The sequence below is a fragment of the Numida meleagris genome, chromosome 4, assembly GCF_002078875.1.
Source record: "Numida meleagris isolate 19003 breed g44 Domestic line chromosome 4, NumMel1.0, whole genome shotgun sequence".
Classification (NCBI taxonomy): Eukaryota; Metazoa; Chordata; class Aves; order Galliformes; family Numididae; genus Numida; species Numida meleagris.
Window position 1 is genome coordinate 53,538,005 of NC_034412.1, and position 26,358 is coordinate 53,564,362.

General features: G+C 42.1%; 1 protein-coding gene across 17 annotated transcripts in view; it reads left to right on the forward strand.

The window, feature by feature from the left end:
* The window catches only part of ADGRL3 (adhesion G protein-coupled receptor L3), a 490,362-nt gene that overhangs the window by 405,378 nt on the left and 58,626 nt on the right, over window positions 1-26,358 (forward strand). For 16 of the 17 annotated variants that reach the window (XM_021393480.1, XM_021393481.1, XM_021393496.1 and 13 more), the window contains 6 exons: window positions 6,751-6,934; window positions 7,731-7,853; window positions 9,904-10,112; window positions 10,815-10,991; window positions 21,996-22,205; window positions 23,305-23,525. In XM_021393480.1, the coding sequence (XP_021249155.1) occupies window positions 6,751-6,934; window positions 7,731-7,853; window positions 9,904-10,112; window positions 10,815-10,991; window positions 21,996-22,205; window positions 23,305-23,525 (1,124 nt within the window). The remainder of the gene's footprint in view (window positions 1-6,750; window positions 6,935-7,730; window positions 7,854-9,903; window positions 10,113-10,814; window positions 10,992-21,995; window positions 22,206-23,304; window positions 23,526-26,358) is intronic. The other variant, XM_021393489.1, reaches the window with a different exon arrangement.

The following is a 26,358-nucleotide window of genomic DNA, read 5'->3' on the forward strand; positions in this document are numbered from 1 at the left end:
TTCTGTAGGGAAGATCTCATTAGATGAAATAGATCGTATGTTATTTCCTTCTTGGCAATCAATTCCTTTTATTTCAGTCCTACTTAAGGCCTTCTGACCTTAAAATATTCTTCCTCGTATACTAAGCAAAGCAAAACCATAACCTGTAATTTGTAACCTTCTTTTATTTCTCAGAAGTCCTCTTTTTTTTTTCTGTGCTCCCATTAGGAGATTATTAGTAGTTCAAGGCCAAGATTGCAAACCTTGCACGCCTAGTGCAAGACCATTAATTCCATAGTTAAGCATTTTGTAGATGACCTGATTTTAATAAAGGTCAGTACCTTTATTCTCAGTGCAGTGAGTTTCCAGTGCCATTGAAATTCAGGCTATTTCCTACAGTTCCTACACCGACAGCAGAAACATTTTCTGCAGTGTTTAAAAAATGAAGTTGCATGCTCTTTCTCAAGAGCTTTTCCCCTGAATCTGTGGAGTCACTTTAGAAATTCTCTGCAGTGTCAGGGGAGGATCTCCATTTGCCTTCACCATGAGTAGTAATTGTGGGTTTTGGCTCAGTTCACCAAAACTGATAGCATCAGTTGTCAGTCACCTACTTTGGCAGTACGTGTAGACTGGTGCCTCTGGGTTAGTTCTGAAGGCAGAAGTGGAGATCAGCAGTAGGTACTCTAAAGATCTATTTGTTTTTAACCTCTTGTTGTGGTTAAGCTAAAATTGATCTAAATATGTGCCTATCCATTTCAGTGAATGACATAGATGTTGTATGATGACCAAATTATTTTGGAAAAAGCCTTAGATTGGCTGGGCTTCCCTGTAAGCTGTTTTCTTGTGCTAGAGACTAATTTTAGTTTGGAATTAAAAGAACAAGTGACAAGAAGGAAAACCAGTGAGAGCAAAGAGCCTTGTCAGACAGATTTGAATACACATCTCAGCTAAGAAACGGGATGTAATATCATCATTTAGCCTAGACATTTTCCTTGCTTAGGGAGCTGAAGAAGTAACACATGCATCTGTTTTTTATCTAAGTCTCACATAACACGTGACTGCTTCACCATGTGCATTCCTTGCTGCAGAGGGATCAGAGTGTCATGCATTTGTTGCTCTAGGGCCAACCATTTCCTGAGCTGGTCCTTTTCAGTGTAATAACCTTGCCAAGACCAGTTCTTCTTGCGTGCCCAAATGCCTCCTTTCATCCAGGTCTTTGTATCTGAGTGTCCATTTTGGCTGCACCAGGTATAGTCAGAGTTAACGGGAGCTCCTCTTTTACTGGAGCTTTTTCTGGCCAGAGGCAACAATTGCAAAATCCCAGCAGAATTTGTCATCAGTGGCATCGATTGTGCCTTTAACTCAATTACTTCGGAGGGTTGCAAATATTGATAGCTTAAAAAAGGGTTTGTTTTAGCACGATGTGTTTCATTTGAATACAGAGAAAAATTAGCTGTTCTTGAAGGCAAGTAAGCTCTTTTAAAGTGCTCCTGGTTTCTAGTAGGGAAAGGGAAGAAAAGAACATAATATTGTGATCATTGAACCATATCTGCATTTCAGTAAATCTGCTGTCTGAAGTGTTTTTCATTTTTACTGTGCACTTTAGACCTGAAAGGGTTTTCATACTTTTTTTTCCTCCACCAATTTACCATAAAACCTCAGGCTGCTATTAAAAAGTGGGATAATAATGTTTTGTGCATGCTTTGAATAAAGATGATGATGCACTTGTTTTGGAGTAGCACCCAGAGGCTTCAGACAGGACCAGAACTTCAGACAAAGCACAGCCTAAGGCTGCAACTTTGTGATTGCTCTCAGTGGCCTTAGCACCACTGTTCTAGGAAATGATGAGCGGACTTTTCTCAGCAAATAATGCCAGCAAACACCTTTTGTATAGGGGTAGCTGTACAAGCACTGCTTGTTTCACACATCAGCTTTGACATTAGTATACCATTGCAGAGCACAGCTTTGGTGACGTAGCTCCTAATTTTTGAAAGTGCATCGCATCAAATATTCCCTTTAGGTCAAGAAAGACAAGTGTTAGCAATGTGAGATAGGGCTTTAAAAGTTAAAAAATGCATTTATTTTAATTAAAGATGTCATTGCAAATGTGGTGCTTTAATGCCAGAGCTGCTATAGGAGCTGAGGCCTTGATATAAGTTACATGCAAAATAATTTATACTTTGTTTTCAATCTCTTATTAAGGAGGTGCTGTATTTCAAAGAAGGATGAACTGTGAATTTGAAAATTACTCTGCACAGGGACTCAACCAGTATTCCCTGTGGGGCCTGCTGGAGTTCGCTTGGCACGAAGCAGTATTTTCTCACGTACCGTTGAAAATGTGCTCTAACTCTAAGTTCATTGGTGGTTTTTTTTTCTTCTGTCAGCTGCTCAGCAAGAGGACAGAGTGAACTATAAAGGCTTAGAACCTAGCACCTTGAGGACTTGACGCCAGGAGAGTTGCTGGTCTACTATGGTTAGGATTGCTGTGCTTAAACAACTTGGCACAATGATCTCTGGTCCCAAATTTGGCAATGAGATTAGTAGGTCTAACATCTTCAGGTGATTTCCAGGTTCAATTCCCAGGAAAAGACAGATTTTACATTACAGAATTTATTTTTGTCAAAGGGCAATGCTTTGGGTTTTGGTATGGTGAGAGATAAGCACATAGGTGTGGTATCAGTAGTTATATCCTCCCTCCTAGGTTTAAACTGTGTGCCACGTAGTCATATATTCTTGCCAGGTATTTCTAGAGGGGCGAAACATAAAAATAGATGGACAAGCAAACTTCAGTTTTACAGAATGAAGCAGCTGTCACTAAGGAAATCAGTGGGATATATGTGATTCCCTTTAGGAATGTATAATTACTGAAGAGTCTTAGTTACTTTTCGACAGTACATCTTTTAGTACTGTTTTATAAGTGTTTGAGAAAGAAGTTTTACATTTTGTTTCTGTTTTGTAACCTCAGGACAAAATCAAAAAATCATGAACCGTATGTACTTATTTGGGGGAAAAAATCCCTCTGCAGTTTATAACATTTATTTATGTTGAAATTACACTCTTTGGTGCTATATAACTACATAGTAAAAGAGTTCTCCCTCATGGAATTTATCTTCTATATTTTACATGTCCAATTGTAGCCACTGTTGGAGACAGTGTATTAGACACATTTGACCTCTCATCTGACCCAGGATGGTTGTTTTGCGTGAGCTTGTGTTTAGAGAGTTTAGTATTCAATACATAGATTGCCTGATATCTTGGCATAGAGCCACACCTACACATCCTAGGATAAAAAGACAGATGGAAAGTCTTCTTTCTTGTTCCCCCTCTGCAATGCTCTTCTTCCTTCATTTGTTCACACTTCTCAGGGTCTCCCTCGATGTAATTTCTGTTACTTTTATACTTCCTGTGGGCACGTGCATACTTTTTTTCTTCATTCTTTAAGCCCAGCAACCTTGGCATTGTTTCTTTCCGTGTTGTAGGGGACTTTGAGATGCTGGAGCCCCATGCTTTTATTTTGCCTGAGGTTTACAAGTGTGCCGTGGTTCCCTCAAAAGTTGTTCACCCTGATGAGCTGTGTTTGGAAGAGAAGAAAACCACAGCAGCAGAAAAGCTTTAGCATGGGAAGCAGAAACAAGGTCTTCAGTGAGGTAGAGATGCAGAACTAGGTCAGAACTTCCTTAGCTCCCTTTGAAAATCCCTACCTTCATCAAGATCACCAACACTCTGAGGTAACTCTCATCGAGCCATCAGCTCCCAAGAACACCTATCTCATGCCTTCTTCATTTCAAAGGTCCTTTGTCAGGGCTAATCCTTCAGCTGGTCTCTGAAAGGCTTTACTGGGAGACTGGCACTGTTGGCTTTGTTGCTGGAGCTTCAGCAGTCCATAAAGTCATTGGAGCAATGGAGCATGCTACCTGAGGTTTAGCTGGGTTTGCCAGCTAAATGCAAAGACATTTGCTAAACCTCAGCTAAATGCAAAGACACAGGCCGGTCCTTGTCCCACGTGCCTGCCTTCCCACAGTTCCCTTTCCCCTGTCCAACTTTTCCCAGTTGACATCTCTGCTTCTCAAGAGACACTGTTGCTTTAACAGCTGTTTTGTTTCATTTAAACACCTACCTCAGCTCCTGTCCAAAATGCAAACATTTCATTAGCACCTCATCTCCTTGGCTTCAGCCCACAGCACTCAGCCATAATGAAGTGCTGCACTCAGAAATATAATGTGGGGAACACTTGATTAATGCACTGAGGCAGGTGAGGGGATTGACCCTCTGGGAAAAGCAATGGACTAAATTCATCTCGGATGTAATGCCAATGATGACAGTCTACCAACTTGCTCAGATATGTGTTAGGGACCTGAACTGAAGTCCTTGGAAATCTTTCTGGAGGTTTAGTGTCAGACCCTGGATCCAGAGTGACATGAAGTGGCTGTTTTCAGGTTTGTCACTTGAAGAAGATGCTCACCAGCTCCGTATCCCTTTGATGGAGAACACAACACAGTGTGCAGGAGGTGGCATATAAGGCCTAGCGGAGGTTCTCTGTCAAGCTTTGTATGCACACACACCTCGTTTAAAAAAAAAATCTATATATGTCACTTCTTTTCTGAGGAAAAATCTTTGCAGCGTATGTTGCACTGTAACAAAAATATCGTGGCATCTGTTTCATGTTTAGACAAATAGACATTACCTTTCCATCCAGAGCCAGGAGGTAGATCTGCGGCAATGACTATTTCCACTGTTCAGATATTGATAAAAGTATCCAGCATGTTGTTTTAATAGAGATTTAAAAACACCATTAGCAGCTGAGCTAAATGGATGTAAGGCAAATTGTAGTCTGCATGGTAACATTGAAAGAGGAGAAAAATCCTCATTTTCTGCTTTCCAGGAATGTAAGATCTTTGTAAGAAAAGACCATCTTGTGTAGAATCTGCACAGCAAAATAGCCAAGGTTTTTGCTCACTGTGAAGGAGTAACACCTTCTTTCTGCCTGCAAGGAGATAAGCTACTTTAGTAAGCCACAGAATTTTATTAAGAGCTACAGTGATCAGGCTTTGAGATTTTAAAACACCAGAAAAACATGCTAAAATGTTGTGGATTTTTAGTATTTCTTTTTCACCATTAAAGTTAACAGTTTTTCCTGTGTGCATACCACATTTGCTAAGATGATTTTTAGACTATTTAAGAATGTGAGTTTAATAATCAATTTAAGAAATTGATTTATGGTTAGTAAGTTCTACTTAACAGCAAATGAGAAAGGGATTCCAGTCTTGCTCTGTAAAGGCTTCACAACAAAAAGTTTTTTTGCAGTAGTGATTGAGGAAGAGATTTTCAGCCATTTCTGTTTGCTTCAGTGGTGGAAGCATTGACTGCTCTATCCTTCAGCAACCAAGATATGAGAATCATGAGAAATGCCTCTTGATCATGGCAGTAGCTGCCAGTCAGGGGAAGATTTGCTTAAGGTAGAGGAGAGATTTAGCATAAGAACAAATGAAGTCTTTTGTCATGAGTTAAGTTGGAAAGTATGGGCTTTTCACTGTCAGAGCAGCCCAATTCTGGATCAGTCTTCCAGAAGGAGCTGCAGCAGTATGAGAAACTTTTCAACCTGAAGGATGTTTAGGATGAAGATGCTCATGACATTGTCTCAGTGAATTGTCTTTTCTGGTATGAAAAGCACCAGCAGTGGCAGGTCCAGCTGTCTTTGCTTTTCCGTGAACCTTGCTGTAGCTGAAACTTCTGAAGGTCACCTGCATACAACAATAAAATTTAATTCTGGTTCAATGTGATTTTATTCTCCCTCTGCACATTTGTATCTGACCGTGACTGGTGAGGGGGAGTCAGGATGTCCTGAATTCACTGTGCCTTGTGTTGCCATTGTAATGCTCTTCCTTAGGGTTCTGCTGGAGAATGGGCCATGCTACATCCTCTGTTCACACATCATCTTGTGGGTGGGTTTAGAGACAGTCAGGAGTAAATACTGAAGTGTTTCCATGAAAGTGACCTACAGAGTATCCTTTAGGCTTGAAGCGTGTAGAAAGCCCATGGGACTGTCTTGCAAAACAGAGCTATGGGTTTGATGCCTACGCTTTCAGCGTGCAGAAAATTGTTAGGAATGGCAGCTTCATCTTGAAGGGATGGCTGGTTTACACAGTCAGTGATAGCTGGCAATGGAAGTGTTTCTTTGTGGGGCAGGCCTGCCTCCTTCCCAAAGTGAGCCATTTGAAATGAAGTGTCTTATCTAAATATCTACAGGCACCTGCTTGTTCTCTGGATGATGGGGTGTAACTTACCTGTTTCTGTGTCTCTGTGACAGCCTGTTAGAGTTTATGTGGTGGGTAACACTCTGGAAGGAGCTTAGCCCTTGCAGATAGGTACTAGAGACCTTCCATGGATGTCCCAGCCCTGGTTCTGAATCTTGATGCAGCAGATAGTAGCAACTTGCTTCACAGATGGGTTTTGAAATATATTTTCCTGTGTGTTTCTTTAGGGATTTCCCCATCCCACCTCCACCACCCCTGATTCTTAATTCCTTCTTAATCTGAACTCAGAGCTGATGATCACAGAAGCTGAAAATCTAGTAAAATCAAGATTTCCTCCCACTCTCATCTAATGCAATAAATGATGACTAGCTTCATTGTAGGCTGCCCCAGTGGGTGGGGAAAGAGGTGCTGTCCTGTCCCTTTGTGTGTGGAGAAGGGAACTGAGCGTATGTCAGAGGTCTCGGTGGTGCTCTAGGTTTGCTCAAGCCCTTTCTTACTCAGTTCCTCTCCTTTGCAGGCCATGGTGGAGACAGTGAACAACCTCCTGCAGCCACAGGCTCTGAACGCCTGGAGGGACCTGAATGCAAGCGAACAGCAACGCGCAGCCACCAAATTGCTCGACACCGTGGAGGACAGTGCCTTCGTGCTGGCTGATAACCTGCTGAAGACTGACATTGTTCGTGAAAACACCGACAATATCCGTAAGAGACAGAGCCCATACGTACTGAGAGCACCAGAGGGAGAGTAAGGGTTGGGAAACACAACTTCAGTCTTGGCTCTACATTAACTGGAGAGCAATGTTAGATATATCTTGGCCCTTTGTCTGAAAAACTTACAAGTCTTTCCAAAAGAGCCTAAGGGAATAAGATAGCTCTCTGTCCTTGAATCCCATGGGAAATGAGCACCTAAGCTGCCTTTATCACTCCTGGCTTTAAGTGCAAAATCTGTGCTAGCACAATGAGAGCACTGCTTCACAGGGAGATGGTTCATTGTAATGCATTTGTGTTTCATTTCATACAAATTTGTGTCTTTATTTGGCTGATTGTTGATTTTAATTAAAAAACATGCATGATGGAGAGCACCAGCACTCCCACTGTGCATATGTAAAATGAGAACAACTCTTCTTTCTTTTTCTATGAATACAGATCCCAAGCACTGATAACATTTACAGAAAGTACCAATTGCCAGTGGCAAAGAACTAGCGTTTTCAGATTTTCATTTTAACCGTTGTCCTTAATATCCTGAGGTTCTTGTTTACAAGAACTAGTTGTCTTTTGTCTTCTACAGAGAACTGAATTTATTTGCTTTTTTTTTTTTAATTAAATTTAAAACTTCTTTGGGGCAAGGACTTAAAAAAAAAAATTCTACTGTGAAACCTTGTAACTTGATTCCTCTACTTTCAGATGGTCTGGAACACCATTTTTTAACTTCCAAGTATTATGTAGATGATTATTTTCAGTAGTGATTTTTCTTAGTATTGGTCTCTCTTGCAAACAGAGCTGGAAGTTGCGAGACTAAGCACAGATGGGAATCTAGAAGATCTGAAGTTTCCCCAGAACACAGGCCATGGGAGCGCCATTCAACTTTCGGCAAATACCTTGAAACAAAATGGTCGAAATGGTAGGTCTGGCACCTCTGGCCATGCTGTCTTTCTGAATCAGTTGTGCTCCAGGCATTGTTTGTGAATGGCTTGTAATTATTGTTTTGTGTTTAACCAGTTATAAGCATAGTATTAATCACTCTGTTAATATTTATGTTAATGTTAATGTCAGTTTCCCAAGCCTTTGACTGGAGGCTATGTTGGCTCACAAGGAATGTGTTACGTTGCCAAGAGACTGACAGCCTTCAAAAGCATTATATAGTGGCAGAAATGCACCAGGTCCCTAAACAATGTGTTTGTTGGGGCACAGTGCTGAGTCCAGAGAAGTGCTTTTAACTACTGTTGTCTGCCATGGGAGCCTTTACATGGAATCAGAGGCTTGTATAAGTAACCTGCTTCACAGTGGGGCACTATGCAAGTTTCTGAAAAGAGGGAGGGAAGAAACAATAGCAGCAAAATTGTAATAATGGGCCAGCGTGGCAGAAAATATTGATTAACTAAGAGTCTGAATCTTCGGTGCTTTTCTCCCTGAAGGTTTTGAACCTACTAATATACCAAAAATTTAAGATGATATTGTGTATGAATAGTCTTCAAGCTGTCTAGTCATTTCTTTCCAGATCAGAAATTTGAGCAGATATGTTTGTTGATTTCTCCAGCATCACTATAGACCAACTTCAAGCTGCCAGGCTTTCTACTAATGGGATTGACGTGCTCCTATTGAGTTCCTTTAAAGTTTATACTTCATTTGGTCACTTTACTGCTCTGCAAGAAGTGTGTATTTTGCGATGGCTTTTTTTTCAAGATTAAGCTTTATGTGGGGAAAAGCACTCTACTGTAGAGTTTGATCACTATATAGAGTAATAGGACAGCATTGCAGCCAGACTAGATGCATTAAAACTGCCAAAACTTCAGACAATTGCTGAGAGAAAAATTTGGTCCAGTGGCTCAGAAAGAGAGCTTTGCCACTGGTTTCCTTAATGGGTTTTGGTGCTTTTAAATGCAGGATTTAAAGAAGAATGTTTCTTTTAGAGTTGGTGTAAAAGCCAAAATGAGCAGCAAAATTCCAGTGGGACAGACATTTCAATAGTGAGCTTTGGAGAAGATTTCTAGGGATGGCAGAAAGGAAGGAAAAGTCTGTATTTCTACGCCTATCACTGGAGTTCTGATCAAATTGAGAGAGCCCCATCAATTTTTATCAGCTTGGCATCCACCTAGAGGTTGCCAAAGAGCTAGGAAAGAAATTATCGTAGAAAAATAGGGCTTGGGAAGGACCTTTGGAGTCATCAGTGCTTCACCTTCTGCAGAAGCTGAGTGAAACAAAAAATATTTCCCACAACTAATATTTATAAGGCAAACTAATCACATTTGATTCTTTTTTAAAGTCTGTGAATTAAAACAGGAAGCAAACAGGATGATCTTAGCTAAAAAAAAAAAAAAAACAGTTGACTGGTAGTGTGGTATTTTTCTGCAGGTTCCCTAGTGGTGGGTATTTATGGAAAGGGGGTTACCTGACTGACAAACTTCTGCTGCTTTTGTTTTGCCCTTCATGTGAGATTGGAATTGTATTGGAAAGTTTTGGATTTCTTCTCCCAGGATTGACCCATGCTTTTCTGAGGTAGTCGTAATTTATTAATGGAGCTTGCGCTGGACTAAATTATAGTTTTACACTGCAACTCTATGACAGGCCAGAATGAAATATGGTTCCCAAGCATTGCCTGGAGAACAGCGTTAAGTCAGGTGGGAAATGCGTCACCTGGCCTCTTTTCTCTGGAGTCAGTTTTTTCACTGATGCCAAAAATAAGCTCACCTTTGCTGTCTTCTCCAATGTATTTGCTTATAAGAGTTTGTTTTGGAGTGGCAGCTCTTGCCTTTTCATCCTTGGACCATTCAGTGTACTTCATGGTGCTCACTGGTATATGCAGGAGGAGGTGAATTTTCATACACCACACCTTGATTCTTTCACGCTTTCTCAAAAAAAAAAAAATTAAGTTCATTCAGAGAAGAAATTTGTTATCAAAAATGAAAGCCGGTGCACTGACCTGGATGTCTAACTTCACACTGCTCTTCCAGGTGAAATCAGGGTGGCCTTTGTACTGTACAACAACTTGGGCACCTATCTCTCCACGGAGAATGCTAGCATGAAGTTAGGAACTGAAGCGATGTCTACTAATCACTCCGTCATCGTCAACTCCCCTGTCATCACGGCAGCAATAAACAAAGAGTTCAGCAATAAGGTTTACCTAGCTGATCCCGTGGTCTTTACTGTCAAGCATATCAAGGTGAGCAAGTTTGAAAAACTTTTTTTTTTTTTTAATTTCTATTTCTATTACAAAGTGCCACAAAAGTTGGCTGATCTGAGGCCCCCAACAGTCCTTGATTAGATTTTGAATTACGCATTTGTTCCTCTGCGCTTTGACTTGTTTATGGAGAATGTCTCTTTTGTATTGCATTAATAAAAGTAAAGAAAGTCTCCTTTGAGCTGATGCCCATTGCTCAGTTGCTGACACACGTCATTCTGTAATTAAAAACCAACAATATATTAGAATGGGCCATAATATTATTTTATCATGGTGGCAGGGGATATTAGAGGAAAGTGGAATTACAGTGAAAAAGGACAGCTAGCACTCCTGTTAGCCAAGCACAGTCATTGCAAAAGTTGATTGCTTAAAGCAATTAATTTCTCCGCTCTGCAATGCAAATGAAGCAATCTCGTTTTGAAGAGCTGAATTTAGTCTATGTCTGAAATTAATCAAGAACAAAGAACTAAGTTTGTATTAGCAAAGAGAGCAGCAACAACCTAACTTTCTCCAGTGTTGACAAGTAATACTTGACTTCTAAGTCATTGTTGATTGTTTATCTAAAATTAAAGAGTAAAAGTTGCAAAGTGCCTCTGGGGAAATTAAAAAAAAGAAAAAGGTAATGTGTTTAAAAATCTCTGAAACCCTATCATTTTGCTGCATTTACTCATTGCTTCCCTGCAGCAGTCAGAAGAAAATTTCAATCCAAACTGTTCATTCTGGAGCTATACTAAGCGTACCATGACAGGGTATTGGTCCACCCAAGGATGTCGCCTCCTGACGACTAACAAGACGCACACCACATGCTCCTGCAATCACCTAACCAACTTTGCGGTCCTGATGGCACACGTGGAAGTTAAGGTAGGCATTGCAAATTCACAGGCTGCCAATGTACTGAACAGAAAAAGTTGCCAATGTAACACCATGTTGTTACTGCAAAGGGCAGCTTAACAGGGAAATTGCTATGTCATGGTAACTCTAATGGTAGAAACTATCTCATGTAAATCTTCTTTCTGCTATGTGGTGAAAAAGTAGGCAGTCACACCTGTGCAAAGACTGCACTGATCTCCTGGCATGGGCAGTTCAGAGCTGCAGATGACTGGTGAGCAAAACTGGCCATTGGTACCACACATCCTTTGGATTACTGGCCCAGAACATATCCTAGCTTGGTCCTTGCTCTCAGAGTCCTTACTGTGTCAGCAGGGAGCAGCTAGCACCTGCATGGGGGGACAGGAGCTAGCAGAGACTGCCTTGTTGGGTGTGAGTTGGGTGCCTTGCTTGCAGCAGCTCAAATACACTTCTACGCATATTTGTGAGGTGCATGTGTGGAGTCAAAAGTCTTTTCCAGCCACCAGCTATGGGAGAAAGATACATTATTTGTGTCTCACAATGTGACAGCAAGCTACACATTAAAAAAAGCTCATTATACCATCCTGTCCTGATTGTGCATCCCCAAAGGCTGGTACATGATCAGTTAGTTCCTTTGCGTGCACCACCTCCTTGGTGTAATGCTGGTTTCTCACATGAGTAGCCCCACTGTAGCTAATAAATTTTCTCCTGAAAGTAGACATTTCTTATGGTAGTAGTGACTGGGGGAGAGGAGTGCACATTTGGGATATTATTCAAGGATGGGACAATGATTGAGTCTGTCTTTCATTTCCTGAGCTGTCTTGGCTGTCTTTAGTTGAAAACAGTTTCACTTGCTGTAGAATGGAGGCCCTGATTCCTGAAGGACTTTGGCCTCTTGATTTTTTGTGTTGCAGTGCCTCCATTTTGTGTGCCTTGCACTGCAGCCAAGTTCACCATTCTGAGCTAGATCCTGTAGGAGCAGGGCAGACCATTTCAGATCCACTTCTGTGGCTCCATAACCACAAAAGCTATTATGGTTTTAAAAGACATTTTCTTAAATAGTCTTCCAATATCTTTCCTTTGTATATTTTTGTTTCACTTACTAATCTGAAGAGGAATGTGAAGAGCTAAAATAAAATATATATTAAAGCACTGTCATGCATGACCAAAGCTCAGCAAAAAAGAAATGATAGCCTGGCAACTCATTTGCCTCAACAGCTGGGTCCAGCTGAGAGGAACAGGATAGGTTTGCTGCTGCAGGATGATGTATCTTATGTATTCTGCAGTATTCACTACCAGTTGAGAAGGTGTGCCATTAAATGGCTATGGCATTATCCTAGGAGTTGTCCAAAGAAATGGTCAATTCAGAGCATGTGTTTACAAGTTAACAGTATTCTGCAGTTTAAGAATGTTTTTGCCAGTTTCTCGTAATTGCTTGAATCTTCACACGAAATGCATGTTTAGCTGCTTATCACCTGCCTGGACTTCACAGATATACCTGAGTCACTGAAGTCAGAGGTTGCACCTGGGAAATGCAGATAGCTTTCCACTCCACTGATGTGAATGGGCATGATCTGTACTGCATGGTGCAGATACAGGCTAGCACAGAACAAGCCTCTTCTCAAACTGCAGCTAGGTCAGCCTTGCCTGCATGACATTTCACATGAACCTCATTAGACTTGTAGTGCTGGTGCTATCTCGTCTTGCAGAAAGAGAAGGCGAGACCCTTGCTTGCTCGTGCTCAACCAACAGGTTGGAAGGACCTGCAGCTGGAAGCTTCCTGAGTGCCAAGCCAGTGTGCTATCTGCCTGAGGATGTTTCTGGATGTTAGCTCTCAAGACTTTCGGGTCATGTTTAATAGCTTGGCTGCAGCCAAAGTATCAGTGCTTTAACAGCCAAATTGGCTTCACTTTGCTGACTCTGATGCAACCAGACAGCTTCCTGGCATGTCTGTTTTAGTGATCATGCTGGTCTGAGGGTGAGGGCAGGTGGGTATCCTACAAACATCTGCAACTCTTCTCTCTAGCTGCTCATCACCTTGCTCTTCCTTGTCCTACCATCTTCCTCTGGTCTGCTGGTGGAGCTGGCCATCTGGCTATCTCACTGCAAATCTGGAAAGTGACATGTGTCATATTTCTTATGCTGCTGCAGTGAGTTTTAAAATCTTTCTAGCTGAAAACCTGCTGCTTTGGAGAGGTAGTGATTTAAAAATAAATGGGAATTGTTGTCATCCATTGACTCACACCCATCTCTTGCAGGCATTCTCTAGTGTCTTTTTGTTGTCTTGCATCTTGTACAAAGAGGCAGTTTGTGTATCAGAAACCTTTTAGTTGACTTTGAGATAGGACAATCGCTGGGGAAAGAACGCTGTGTGCTTATGCAGAACCTCTCACAGTGGTGTAGAGGACAATGGGCTAGCATCCCTAAGTGGAACTGTCCTAAGCACTATTAATGATATTCTGAAATTTTTGCCAATTTTCTTCAGTAATTAAGGTCTGTAATTTACTGAGTTAAGTTTGGTGGATTTTTGGAAGCATGAGGAGCTTCCTTTGCTGTAATGAGTATCCTCAAGACCCTACCTAATGAGACTGAGCACTGCGCATCGTGGGGAGTGGACATCTGAGTCCTGATCCTTAATCAAAAGCCAGCACCAATCTGACAAGTGTCACTTCTGCTCATGAATGATCTCCCTCCCTGGTTGCACAGAAAAAGAGCGTGTTCTCCAGAGGAGACCTTGCTGGCTTCTCTGGGAGTTACGGACTGGGATTTAATTATTAGCAGAACTTATGTGGCAAGGCGGAGCTGGGAGGTAGCACTGCTGAGCAAATGATTGATGGCCATGTGGCTCTCAACTTGAAACAGCAATATGTCTTTGTCCAAAGGAGCAGAAAATGTCATTGGCTGACCACGGGCGGCCGGGATTTATTGGTGTGCTTCAAGAGAAGAAGTTGCTGGGATCAATTCCAGTCTTAATAGGACTCCCAGTTAAGAGGAGGAGACTTTATTCTTGAAGATACATTCTGCTTGTTAATATTAGTTGGATCCAGAGTTGTTTATGTGGCCAAAATGAAGGATTCCCTTTATTTACATGCACAGGGATTTGGACATACTTGGAAGCCTCCCTGGAAGTGGCTTTGGGCTAGAAAGCGTGGTGGCCATGGAAAACAGGCATGTTTAGAAAAATCCTGTCCTAGATATTCTTTTCCAGGGCTGGGACAAATGTATTTCAGTAGGGTAGATAGCAGTGCCCAAACCCAAGGGCTTGCAGTACACACAGGGAGGACTTAGAACTGCTGGGCAGAGCCATGGACTCTAGCCTGCTGGTGCATCCTCCCAGTGAGGATTGACCTTTTGGACCCACAGTAGTCCAAACTGCCCTTCCAGACAATTTTCTGTAGAAAATGAGAACCTCTCTTTCAATAGAGAATTTAAGACTTGGAAGCAAATCACTCTTTTCATCAGCTGGGAAGTACATTTAGTCTGTGTTAATGCAATCTCGTGGGTATTTTATTAAATCATGAAATACATTTAATGTAGATGAGGTCTGTGTTAAACATCTATCTATTGTTTGTATCAGTGAAATGATCATTATGACCCTTAAATTCTATAAAAACCTTGTAGTTCTCATGCCAAGAGGGGAAAGCCAGTAGTTAAATAAGTCATTCTTCCTATGTAATTGCTGCATGGTTATTCTTCAAAATTTACAAACTGTTTTCCATATCAGCTTGTGTTTTGCATCATAATAATTATAGCAGTTGCATCTTAAATGTACCATGGGAAAAATATGCAGCCAGAAAACAAGTTCAGTGCTAGTGGGAAGATGCAATTAAAAAAACCACCCAAAACAGAGTAAGCCAAGGTACCTCAGGGTAGATAAATGTTGCTTATCAGTATGTAGTGAGTGCCAGAGCTTACCCTTCCTTAAATAAGTATATAAATAAATAAAGAGGAAGTAAAAGGGCAAAAAATAAAGGTGTTTTAACAGTAGCAATTAATCTGAAGCTTTCAGATATTATTCTATACCACACGCGTTACATCATGCTAATTATTTGGGGAATGGAAGTGTAAAGCAAGCTGAGGAGAGAAAGGAATAAAAATATATGAAGTCTAAATGGAATACAGTGGTCTATTGCCTAAAGCAATGCAGCCATTTCAGATATAAAGAGCAAGCTGAAGTTATTGCAGTGCTGGCTTAACCATGTATTAGCACTTGTGGGATTAAACAGCAGTGAATGAAAGCAGAAGCGGGTGAAGGATTGCAAAAACACTTAACTGCAGAATTAAATTACTGAAACGATTATGTGATGAATTTTGCAAGATGAATCATTTTGTACCATTAGAAGAGTTCTCAGAAAGAAGTATATTACACACTGCAAAAAGTAACTTATTGTAATGTTATTAAGTAAGAACTGTTTTAATTAAACAGAAAAGTTATTGAATCTACTTGTCTTCAGTGGGATTTTAAAATTCAAAATACAGCTGTATTTTAGCTTGTGTTATGGAATGGAATTTGTGACACCAGTGAACTCCAAGAATGAGGAGATGTAAAACACACATTTGGTTATATATTGCATGCTTCTGCTGTTATGAATGTCTTACCTACAAAATACTGTTAGTGTTTGTCTAGCCTCCCCAGGAAAACTACACGGGCCTTGTTGGTAAGAAAATCTATCATACTCTCTGACTGACCTATCATGAATCACAGAAATTACCTATAGGAAACCTATAAGGTCGAGTAATCTGTGCCTACAGGGTCATTTCAGAGTGGTATGTCTGGTAGTAATCCTTGAGCTTTTTGTCTAGGTGGACTGTAAATCACTGCAGCGAGTTCCTTGAGTTTCCAACCCTTGGTTTGACACACACCATTTTGAAGTGAGCTGTAGCTCAGTCTTAGCATTCCTTGTTCTGCCACATTGGACTTCTTGCTGGTCTGCATCTGTGCGTTCTCTGAACTACTGGCCTAGAAGTGCTCAGGTAACAACTTTGAGTGTACAGCCTGAAAAAAAGGAAATTAGAGCCTGGCTTCAAAAAGATTGAGTCTGAATTCTGGAAGCTGCTGTTTATTTAATTTAGTTTCTTAGTTCTGTGCTTACAGGTGCCAGAAATATGAGAGCACAGCAATTCATTAGCCATAGCTTCCTTTCCCCTCCCAGTTCACTGGGTATTTATTTACTTTATATCATCCTGCTTAGTTCTCTGATACATGAGCTGTGGCTAGATCTGTGGTAAGGAACTGTGCTGCAGAGTGGGGACAGCATCACCCTGCTGGATTTCCTGATCCTCTATCCTAAAATTCACAATGGAAATAGCTCTCATTTGCAAACACTGTGCCTCGTCCTGTTTATTGCCATCCCCTTCCTTTCTCACTAAGAGTAATGTTTAAAGCAAGCTCCTCCTTGGCTGGATTTTAAACTTTTAAACACATTATTCATCTCTGACTACGTGGGCATCTGCTTGGTCTTTATGACTCTTAATGAGACTGTTGTGCCTTGATTGTATTTAGGCTGATTTTTTCAGAGTTGCTGTGTGTCTCCACCATTTGGATTGCCTCTTTGACATCCAATTTAAATCTCATTTTTGAAAGAGGTAAATGGAATGAACAAAGAGAGGGAAAGATTATGTTTTGGCTCTTTAAAGAATAAGCAGGGGAAAAGGGGGATGAGATGCCACACAGCTTGTGCTGTTCCTTATCTTGGAAGGTATAGCTGTATATATGAGGACTGAAGGGAAGGTTGTGATATGGTATAGCCCTATCCCTGCTCTCCTGGAGCTCGGCTGGTTAAGGCCATCAGTGTGACAGCAGGAGTTGATGATGCTGTGACCCGATTTTTCTGGGAACTCAAGTTAACAAGCCAGCAGCTTGGCTGTGTAGACGTCTACACTGTGAGCTTGGCACCACCGCTATGGCTTATTTCTTGGGTTAGAGATGCCTTATGAGACAGCAGAGCTGCGCCACTTCACCAACTCCAGCCAGCATGGGAGAGGGCCAGGATGTTGCTATTACTGATCCATACCACTTCTCCTCACCTGCATCACACAGCTGAGTGTGACTTGCCACAGGAAAGCTGCAGCAGTGTCAGCAGTGAGGAAACCCTGGGCTCTTGCCAGGCACTGTATCCACACCATGGTTTATAATGCATAGTGAGATGAGATCTGTACCCATTTCCCTTTGTGTGTGCCCCTGGGTCACATTATTCTGGCAGCTAAACCACCTTGCATGAGTGCTCAGGATTTTGAGCCTTATTTAAAATATGATAGTGAGGAGCCAGTGACATTGCACAGGGGCTTCAAGGGGGGCATCGGGCTCTATCCCTGGGTTAGGTTCTGACAGTGCCCATGAAAGCAGGGCAGAGATGTGCTGCTTTTGCAGAGCACAGAGGGGATGCACACCTGGTTGGTGGCTACAGTGTCCCAGCTGAATCGAACTGGCTGCCTCCATTAGTCCATCTTTGGAAAAGAAGGACAGGATGGATTCTAGAGCAGTGGGACCCTCCCCAGCACATGTCCCACTTGGCCACAGAGGAAGGAAAGCCCCACTGGAACCACTCATGCCTGCATAACCACAGCAAGCAGTGCTATTAGGAAGTCCAGAGCCCTTGGGGTTTCCTCCCAGTCTGTGAAGCCCAGCTGATGCTTCTGGCATATCTACAAAACCATTTGCTTGTAAAGTCGAGTCCTTTGTGCTTTGCCATGAAGCATTACAACTAGGCTGTAGCAGTAATCCTCTCTTGACACCCATGATGGGGAAAAAGGGCAGAGAGAGCCTTAACCGCTCTAGAGAGCTACAAATCTGAGAAGCTGCAGAAGCAGCAATGCGCAGGAGTTCGGATCTGTCCCACTTGGGTCTCTGCCCAGCCCAGCACTGCCAGCTCCTGCTGGGTACCCAGTGGTCATATCTGAGCGAGTCGATGACACTGTGTTATTATTTACTGCTTGCTTATTCCTCCACCCCCAAACATATTACTCTTTCCTTTCCTGAAGGGAGAGATTAGGCAAAGGAATGTGTCCTTTGCTGCTGGCAGCTTGGTTTGGCTGCTGTTTTCTTCTACTGATGTTTTTAATAAGGGAGGAAATGGCTGTTCATCTCGGGGAGAGCCATTCTGTCATAAGCTGACATTCCCTGGGATTTGTTTTTATTAGCTCAGCTCTGCTGTGCCGGTGCTGCCAGAGCTGCTCATTGATTTCACAGCCTGGATAATGGCTTGGATGCCTGTTCATCCACTGTGGTGTCTGCTGGGGTTCCTGCAGCTCCTCCTGCACAGGTTTCCATCCGTGCTCTCTTCCACCAGCTCTTGGCCCCACTTGAGTGAAAGAAGGACTTTATTTGAAAGCCAGGGAGCATTTCCTTCTCTGAGTTTGGGGTCATGTTCTTCCCCGAGTTGCAGATGTAAAACTTACTTAACAGCGAAACCCTTTGACTGAACTGGATTATTTTATTTATTTATATTTTTACAATGTTACTGCAAACTTTGCTGCTTTTAAGCCTGCACTGCAGTTATGGAATCCAAAGGAATGTATCCACCGGGAAGCTGTTGTGTAGTTCACTTAATAATTGCTCCTATGTTGAAAATAATCCATGTGTCAACTTACCGTTAAAGCTAGCATGGCTTTAGCTGTAACAAAACTCAGCAGCTTGCATAATGGACCACGAAAGTCTTGATATACAGGTCTTGGCAGTCGTGATGCATTTGGGCAAGTTGGTGTTTGATTGATACTGTCAGAAAATTGATCTTTGTCGTGACATCTGGGATCTCCCATGGGTTCTTGGTTGCCAGTGTCTTTGGGAGATTATTGAAAAGAACAAGTTGACTGTTATCAACACTCTGATGGTTTTGGATGTGTTTCACATGCTTTAGGGACCTTAGGGCTTGCAGGGTTCTACAAGGATATCATTAGTGTATATGTCAAAGTTATTTTGTCCTTGGTCAGGGAATGCTTGAACAGGAGGAGCGGGGTAAAGAGAAGATTTGCTCATTTTGTGTGTTACTGGTTGAGGGAATGAGCGTAGGTGTTGCAACCCAGGCACAAAACGTCAGTATACTATTTATTATACTTGCCCCTGCAAAGTCTCATGCCAATAGGGCAAACCAGGTATGTTGCTGCCATATTTGTCATGCAGTGTTGCAGGTGATAGCAAGGATAATCTCGGAGCACTGAGGAGCGATTACCCCAATTCCTCATTTTTCTGCAGTATTCCTGAGACTGGCACACCCTCTATGGCTAGTGGTGGGTTTTAGTGTAAAAAGCTCTGGATGTTTCTGACCTAGGGGCAGGTGACACTACCAGGAAAAGGACACCAGCGTTTGTCTAGACCTCACTGCCTTGGGGGCTCCACTGTGACTCCCAAAATTGGGTGTTCCGAATGGATGGAGCACACCTGGCCTTTGAAATCCATCTCACTTCTTCTCTTGGACTGTACAAGAAAAGCTACAAATTCATTTTTTTTTACCCTAAAGTATTTTTAAATTGCTCTTGTTCCTGGTTTATTGTTATTATTCCTCCTTGTTTATTCTTTGGCAAGCTTGTTGAGGTTGGGCAGAAGTTGTAATTATGGATAAATTGTTTTTATTGTTGTTTCCCAGTACTTCAGGGATGGTTGTTATGTACATGAAATCAGTATTATTGTCATTATTAATATTAGAAAGAAGAGTAGTAATTTTAGGGCCAGTTCTCTTTAATGTTTTCCTCGTTGTTTGGGATACTGGACTTGAAGGTATACTGGGTCTGTTTGTGGATGACACTAAGCTGGGAGGAGCTTTTGACTCCCTGGAGGATAGAAAGGCCTTGCAGAGCAATCTTGGCAAACCAGAAGGCTGGGCCACATGAACCAGAGCAAGTGGTGGATTCTGCAGCAGTGAGGAGGCAAGTCCAGCAATGTGTACAAATTGGAGGACAAGAGGCTGGAAAGTAGCCCTTCTCTGAACTTTATCTCATGTATGGGAAGAAGCCCTGAGAGTGTTCCCTGTGCTAGGCTAGCTATGCCTTGGAATGTTTAAGTCTGTGCCACTGGCCTCATGTCACCCACTCTTCCAAAGCGTGCATGGTTCTTGTCTCCTTACATGTACCTGTGTTAGCAGCCTTGTCCTGCTCTCCCAGTCCCAGAGCCTTCTGTCACTTTTGCCTGGTGGGTCCATCTGATCGGGTGAGCTGGCAGGGCTGTTCACGGAGACGTTATCTGTGTTCCTCTGCAGCCTCAGATGAAAAAGAGAATGATTTGAAAGGCTCAAGGCCACCAGGAAAACGATGTGCACTTTGTCTTCTTGGTTTTCTGGGTGGTGCTGGAGGCGCTGCATGGAATAGGCAGTTCTATCATGGTTGGCAGTAAGCACACAAGGATTTCATGCCAATCTGTTGTACTCAATACCCCTAGCTCCTTAGATATCAGAAATGCTCAAAAAGATCATTTGGGGAAAGGAGCCCTCATCTCTCCACAGGGAGTCTCCTTCGAAAGAAAACTTCCAGCATGGAAGAAATAGAGGAGGAAGTCATTCCATCTTTCATTATCATTTGATGCCTATCACTCATGCTAATAAAGCCAAAGAGCTGAAGGATTTGAGTTGTTTCTCACGAGTGCTGACATAGCGGAGTGTATATCAGGAAAGGCCTGACATTTGATGTGGCTTTATCATTGGCAGGCAGGCAAAGAAAATGGATAAATTAATCGCCTTTTTCCTCCATCTGTCATAGGCTTTTATCCCATAGGGAGGAGAATGTTTCCAGTTTGTCCTGGCTTTTTGAAGTGTGACACTATTGTATTTGCCAGTCTAAATAACACCTAAGTCATCAAAATGCCAGAAGTGGAGGGAAATGTGAATACCATTTATAACATTGCCTGGTGGACCACAAAGCTGGGTTTCAAGGATCTCAGGTCTTTTTGAAAAGGCCCTGGAGACTTCCAGGCAGTCTTTCCCTCAGCTCATTGACTCTAACCACTTAGTCCTGAGCAACCGCTTTGTGACTTGCCATATAATTCTCGTTTCTTATTTACATTTTACTAAGTAGTGGTATCTCTAATTTCACCACATCTGGTGGAAACCTGTGGAGTTACTGGTGAGTTTTACAGCCTTGGTAAGGTGGTGGAATGCCCTCAATGTTAGAGTCTCAGAACCCTCCCCTCCTTTTTTCTGCTAAGCAAATGCAGTGCAAGCCCAGGAGCAGTCCAGAGATGTTTATCAGCAGAGCAAAAGCACACCTATGCTGCACTGCACAAAACATTGTTGCTGGATTGATTAACAGCAGTGGCCATGCTTGCATGGTTTGGGGTAAATCTATGTTACAAGTGAGGGAAACACTCACTCACCCAACTGTCTTAAAATTACTGTTTTGTTAGAATTTAAAACAAAAGTCACGGGAAAAGGGATGTCTTCTTTTTCTGAGGAGTGTTCCAGGGCAGTTTGACTTCTCAGGAGTTTTAAAATATGGTTCCAGGTCTTGAAAAAGAAAAATCAAATTTTCTTTCTCATTCCCTGGTGAAAAGAAAGACAAGACATTTAAGTGTTCTCTTTCTGTCCAAAACCTTCAAGCTTGTATATGTCTGTGGATGTTTAAAGAGTCTTTTTTCACTGTTAAATGGTTTTAACAGATTTGTGGTTGGCAACTCCACAACGTTGTGTACGAAACATTTTTACACCTGAAGCACAGTGTTTGATGGTTCTTTATATGGTACATCCTCTTTTTTTCCATGTTTGTGAAAAATGGAGCTGCCCACAAGACTGCCTATGGTATCTTAATGTTTTCAGCAGCAACATCATTATTTCTAGGATATTCTGAGGTCTGAGTCTGTTTTGGCACTCGCAGTTTCCCAGACGCTTTGGAGTATGTGTTTCAGGCTGCAGGATTCAAGTCTAGGTCCATTTAGTCTTAATACCCTTCGTTAGTTACTAGTTCATTGTGCCATGGCTTGGTGAGTGGATAAAAGTGTTTGGGGAAGGGTCTCAGATAACCTCACTGTTTGCCTGTGTGGATTAGAAGTTGTGCAGCGTGTGGCTGATGATCTTTTTGTTGTTTTATCTCCAGCACAGTGATGCAGTGCATGACCTGCTTCTGGACTTTATCACCTGGGTGGGCATCCTGCTGTCACTTGTCTGCCTCCTGATCTGCATCTTCACCTTCTGCTTCTTCCGTGGGCTACAGAGTGACCGCAACACAATTCACAAGAACTTGTGCATCAGCCTCTTTGTAGCAGAACTTCTCTTCCTCATTGGCATCAACCGGACTGACCAGCCGGTAAGAGGCAAAACGCTTTCTGTTCCTGGTGCGGGCTCTCACCTTGCTGCATTATAGGATATTTGACTGTGGAGTGGGATATAGTCCAGTGCTACTTTAAGCCCTGATTGAGCCCTTGCAGGGTGAGGTTATCAGCTGGAAGTCAGATCCTGGTTACCGAAAGGAGATCAAGATACTTGCTTGTATTAGCTGCCTTGAGATCGCTAGACAGGTGGAAAAAGCTACTCTCTAAGTGACGCCTTTCCATATTTATTTAACTCTAGAGTGCATGTTGGTATTCTGTTTTTAAAAAGATAAGGCCTTATTCCTAGCACTGGAATGGATTCTGCATTTTCATGGTATTTCCTGTTTTGCAAATCCTTCCCATAATTTCCTTTCTTTAAATGCTGTGTTGGAAAGCCCCTGGTGCATGCCAGACTGTCCGCAGCACCCAAGGATATTCACAGGGCATGTCGACATTTGGAAAGTTGCCTAGGCAAAAATGTTTGTGGAGAGACTTTGGAGTAGAAACACAGCCTTTGTGAATGTGCAGACAAACCCCGGTGCGTTGGGGCAGTTAAGTCATCCAGCCTGCACACTTTTGTACGTGTATGCCTGCATAACTCAACACACGCCAGTCAGAAACAGAAATCTGTGTGTACACACACACATGCCCTGGAGTTAACAGTTAGAGAGAGAGCCACACTGAAATTGAGGGTCTGACTCATGGGAGCCATGGAAAAGACCTGCTTGTGTTTTGGAGGCTGTAGGGGCATTGTTTGTAAATAGTACGTGTGCATATGTTTAATCAGCAGATTGTACAAATGTGCTTACGCTGCTTATACTATATTCATCTTTATATGTTTCTTTACCAGATTGTATACATACCTGCTTTTATATCTTTGAATATAATTCATATGTACAGTTGTCTGTTTAAAAATAGTTCATGTATATGTTGTGAAAAAAGTGAAGAAAAATTGTTACATTGGAGATAGGAGAACAAGAACTCCCTCATACTTATTAAGCCTCCCAGTAAGAACATGTTTGCGTGTAAACTTGAGAGTTACATTAAGTTCGCCTGGTACAAACACCTTCTCTGGCTCTTTTTAAATGTCTGCAGATTGCTTGTGCTGTCTTTGCTGCCCTCCTGCACTTCTTCTTCCTGGCGGCTTTCACCTGGATGTTCCTGGAAGGTGTGCAGCTCTACATCATGCTAGTGGAGGTTTTTGAGAGTGAACACTCCCGGAGGAAGTACTTCTATTTGGTTGGCTATGGCATGCCTGCACTGATCGTGGCCGTGTCAGCAGCGGTGGACTACCGGAGCTATGGCACAGACAAAGTGTGAGTGGGGCTTGGCGCTACTTGGGCCTGGGTGGGAGGATGGGAGAGGGAGGGGACAAAGGGAAGCGAGGAGGCTGGGACCCAGCAGGTGAAGGATGCTGTGCAGGCAGTTGTCAGCTGGGAGGCACAGCTCTCTCTCCCAGTGCAGTGCATGATCATACAAAACAAGTTCCCCACCATGTAGAGGTTTACATAGGTGTTTTCCAGGGAAATTCTGTTGCGGAAAGTTTTCATTGCATCATTTATAACATCAGCAGAGGTAGCTCTTCCACATCTCAGTTTGGTATTGTATCAACAAGGTCACTCTTCTTCTCTAACCAAAGAGTATTTCTCATTTACATGATGAAACATTGCTTTTTTTCTTCTTTATTAAGTGTTCTATCAAATTATTTTGCTTGGAGGCTCAGCTAGATGGTGACTGTAGAGTGCATTATGCTCTTTGCGAATCAGAGCAGCTACATCATTTACAATTATGAATATTCTTAAATGTTTTCAGCATTGCTGAAGCTGGAATCAAAGCACAATTTAGATGTTCGTGCAACACCGTCTAATAGAAAACAGAGGGAAAATTCAGCCTTTGATTTTCTTTGCCAGCTTTGTTACAATAGCACGTACAGTGCATTTTTATTGATGTTATTTTATGTTTTTATTTCCCTTGTCAGGCTGCCTTTCCGTTATCATTTTAAAATGTTCAGTCTGAAGGCACACATAGCAAAGAGCCAGTGGCATTTCTAAAGCTTTTTTTTAATATAGCTTGGGTCAGAGTATGGCAGTAGTTGATACTTTGTTAAAACCAACTGCAAAATTTTCTCCTGAAAGTCTTATTGGCGTTCATGAACCTGAGTCTTTGCAGAAACAAGTCTGTAGTGCAGTGGAGCTGCTCACGGTCCATTATTGTGCCGGCAGGTAGGCTTGATCTCAGTTGCATATCTGCATCGTGCTCCTTCCACAAGTGGGAAAATAGCAACCTGAATTTATATGGGTCATACTTTGTAGAAAGGAAATAGCGCACGCAGATAAGGGCAAGGGGGAGTAAATTTTCAGGGAACTTTATCAATTTATCCCAGCAGTGTGACCTGCTTTGACAGGCCTAGGGGTTAAAGAAAAAGTAGCAGAAGATCCAGTTACAGCTTCTGGAATTCCTGAAGTAGATGTATTTCCATCAGTCGCCTCCTGCTTTTTGCCCCAATCAACTCTGCTATTCACATCCTGTCTTGAGTGATTTGTAACCCCCCACTAAATCAGGTGTTGAAACATTCTGCTGAGGCAGAAGGCAAATTTATTTTTGCTGTAGTGTTTCTACTGAGACCCATCTCTTCACAGTGGCCCCTATGGGGCACTGTGAGCCCCAAACACATCAGACTGTGAGTCCAGCTCCCTAGAAGACCAGCTGAGATGCTCCCTTGCATCTGCTGTCTCCACCGGTTTGGTTTGCAGCCTAGTTGTTAAGGACCTGCAGGGAGTCACTGGGATGATGAGGCACAGGTTTGCTTGCCCATCTGCCTTTCACCCTGTTTGCCTGTGCCTTCTGCAGCATTACTGTTGCAGGACTTGTAGCACCTTGCTTGTTTGAGATGAAAACTAACACCGAACACGTTGTTTTACAATGCTCTGTAGCTGCTGGGTGTTGAAAATTTTTTGTAGTAAAAGAACTTGCCTAAATCCAGAGTATCCCTTTGGGCATGAGACAGTAGTGCTGCATTAGAGTTTGACTGATCTGCATCTCTCCCGTCTATGCAAAGTCCCTCTTGATTCTCTGCAGGAACAAACCAAATACAAATGTGTGGCATGCATGCAGCAGCCTGTCTGTAGCGTGGGAACACACGGCACCTAACCACAGCTCCTGTAAAGCACCAGAACAGCTTTGCATTGCTGAAACATTTCCACACCCATTAAATGTGCATATGTTCCTTTCTGTAGCACATCAGAATAAACAAACTCCGTAGAACATGCTGCCTTTTCCTTGCCCAAATATTTCTATACATAGGTGGTACAAGCAGAAAGTTTAGCTGAAATTTGCTGGAGGTGAACTACAAAACTTTACTGTCTTTGTGTTGACGAGGCAGCAGTCATATGCCTGTGCCAGTAAAATCTCTCTCCTTCCCCACAGCATGAAATAGTATTTTTAATGATTAAACATGTATATACAATATTTTGCAAATTAATATTTACAGAGATTTGTAGAGCCTAAAATATTTATTTATAATCTTTAATTCTAGTGTGCACAATTTTATCACGTTCTCGTAGTGGAAAATAAAAAATATACAATATGTTTTGTATAACTATCATGCTCCATCTGGTTGATGGATGATGATGTATTTTTCTGTGTAATGTTATTAGAAGGGTAGAACTGATTAGAATTTGTAGTGAACTATATGCCAGGCATACATAATTTGATTGCAAGAAGTTGCTTGGTTTTGCCGGGTTTTGTAAAACATCCTCTGGAATATATTACTTGCCTTCCTCCATTATTTATTGCATTTGTTTAAGCAGGACTTATGGAGCTGTTAGTGTTATTTGTTTTTCACCTAGCATTTGGTGCCACCCTTCAGACATCTCAGAAAGATTTGCTTAGACACCCCGTGTAGGATTTCTTGATTTGATTTTCCTTTCTAAATCCAGCCATCGTGCCCAGATTATGTAGCCAGAAGCAGGCAATTATTCCTCTCTCTGTTTCTTTCCTCATCAGTTGGTGCTTGTGATTTTCTGCCCTGGTGTTCATATTGATGTTTTGGAGTAGCTGCCCACTGAAGATACCGTCTTACACTTAATTATGCCAAGAATTGGCATTGTCTCTTTTCCTTTTTATTTATTTATTTCTTGTTTTGTTTCA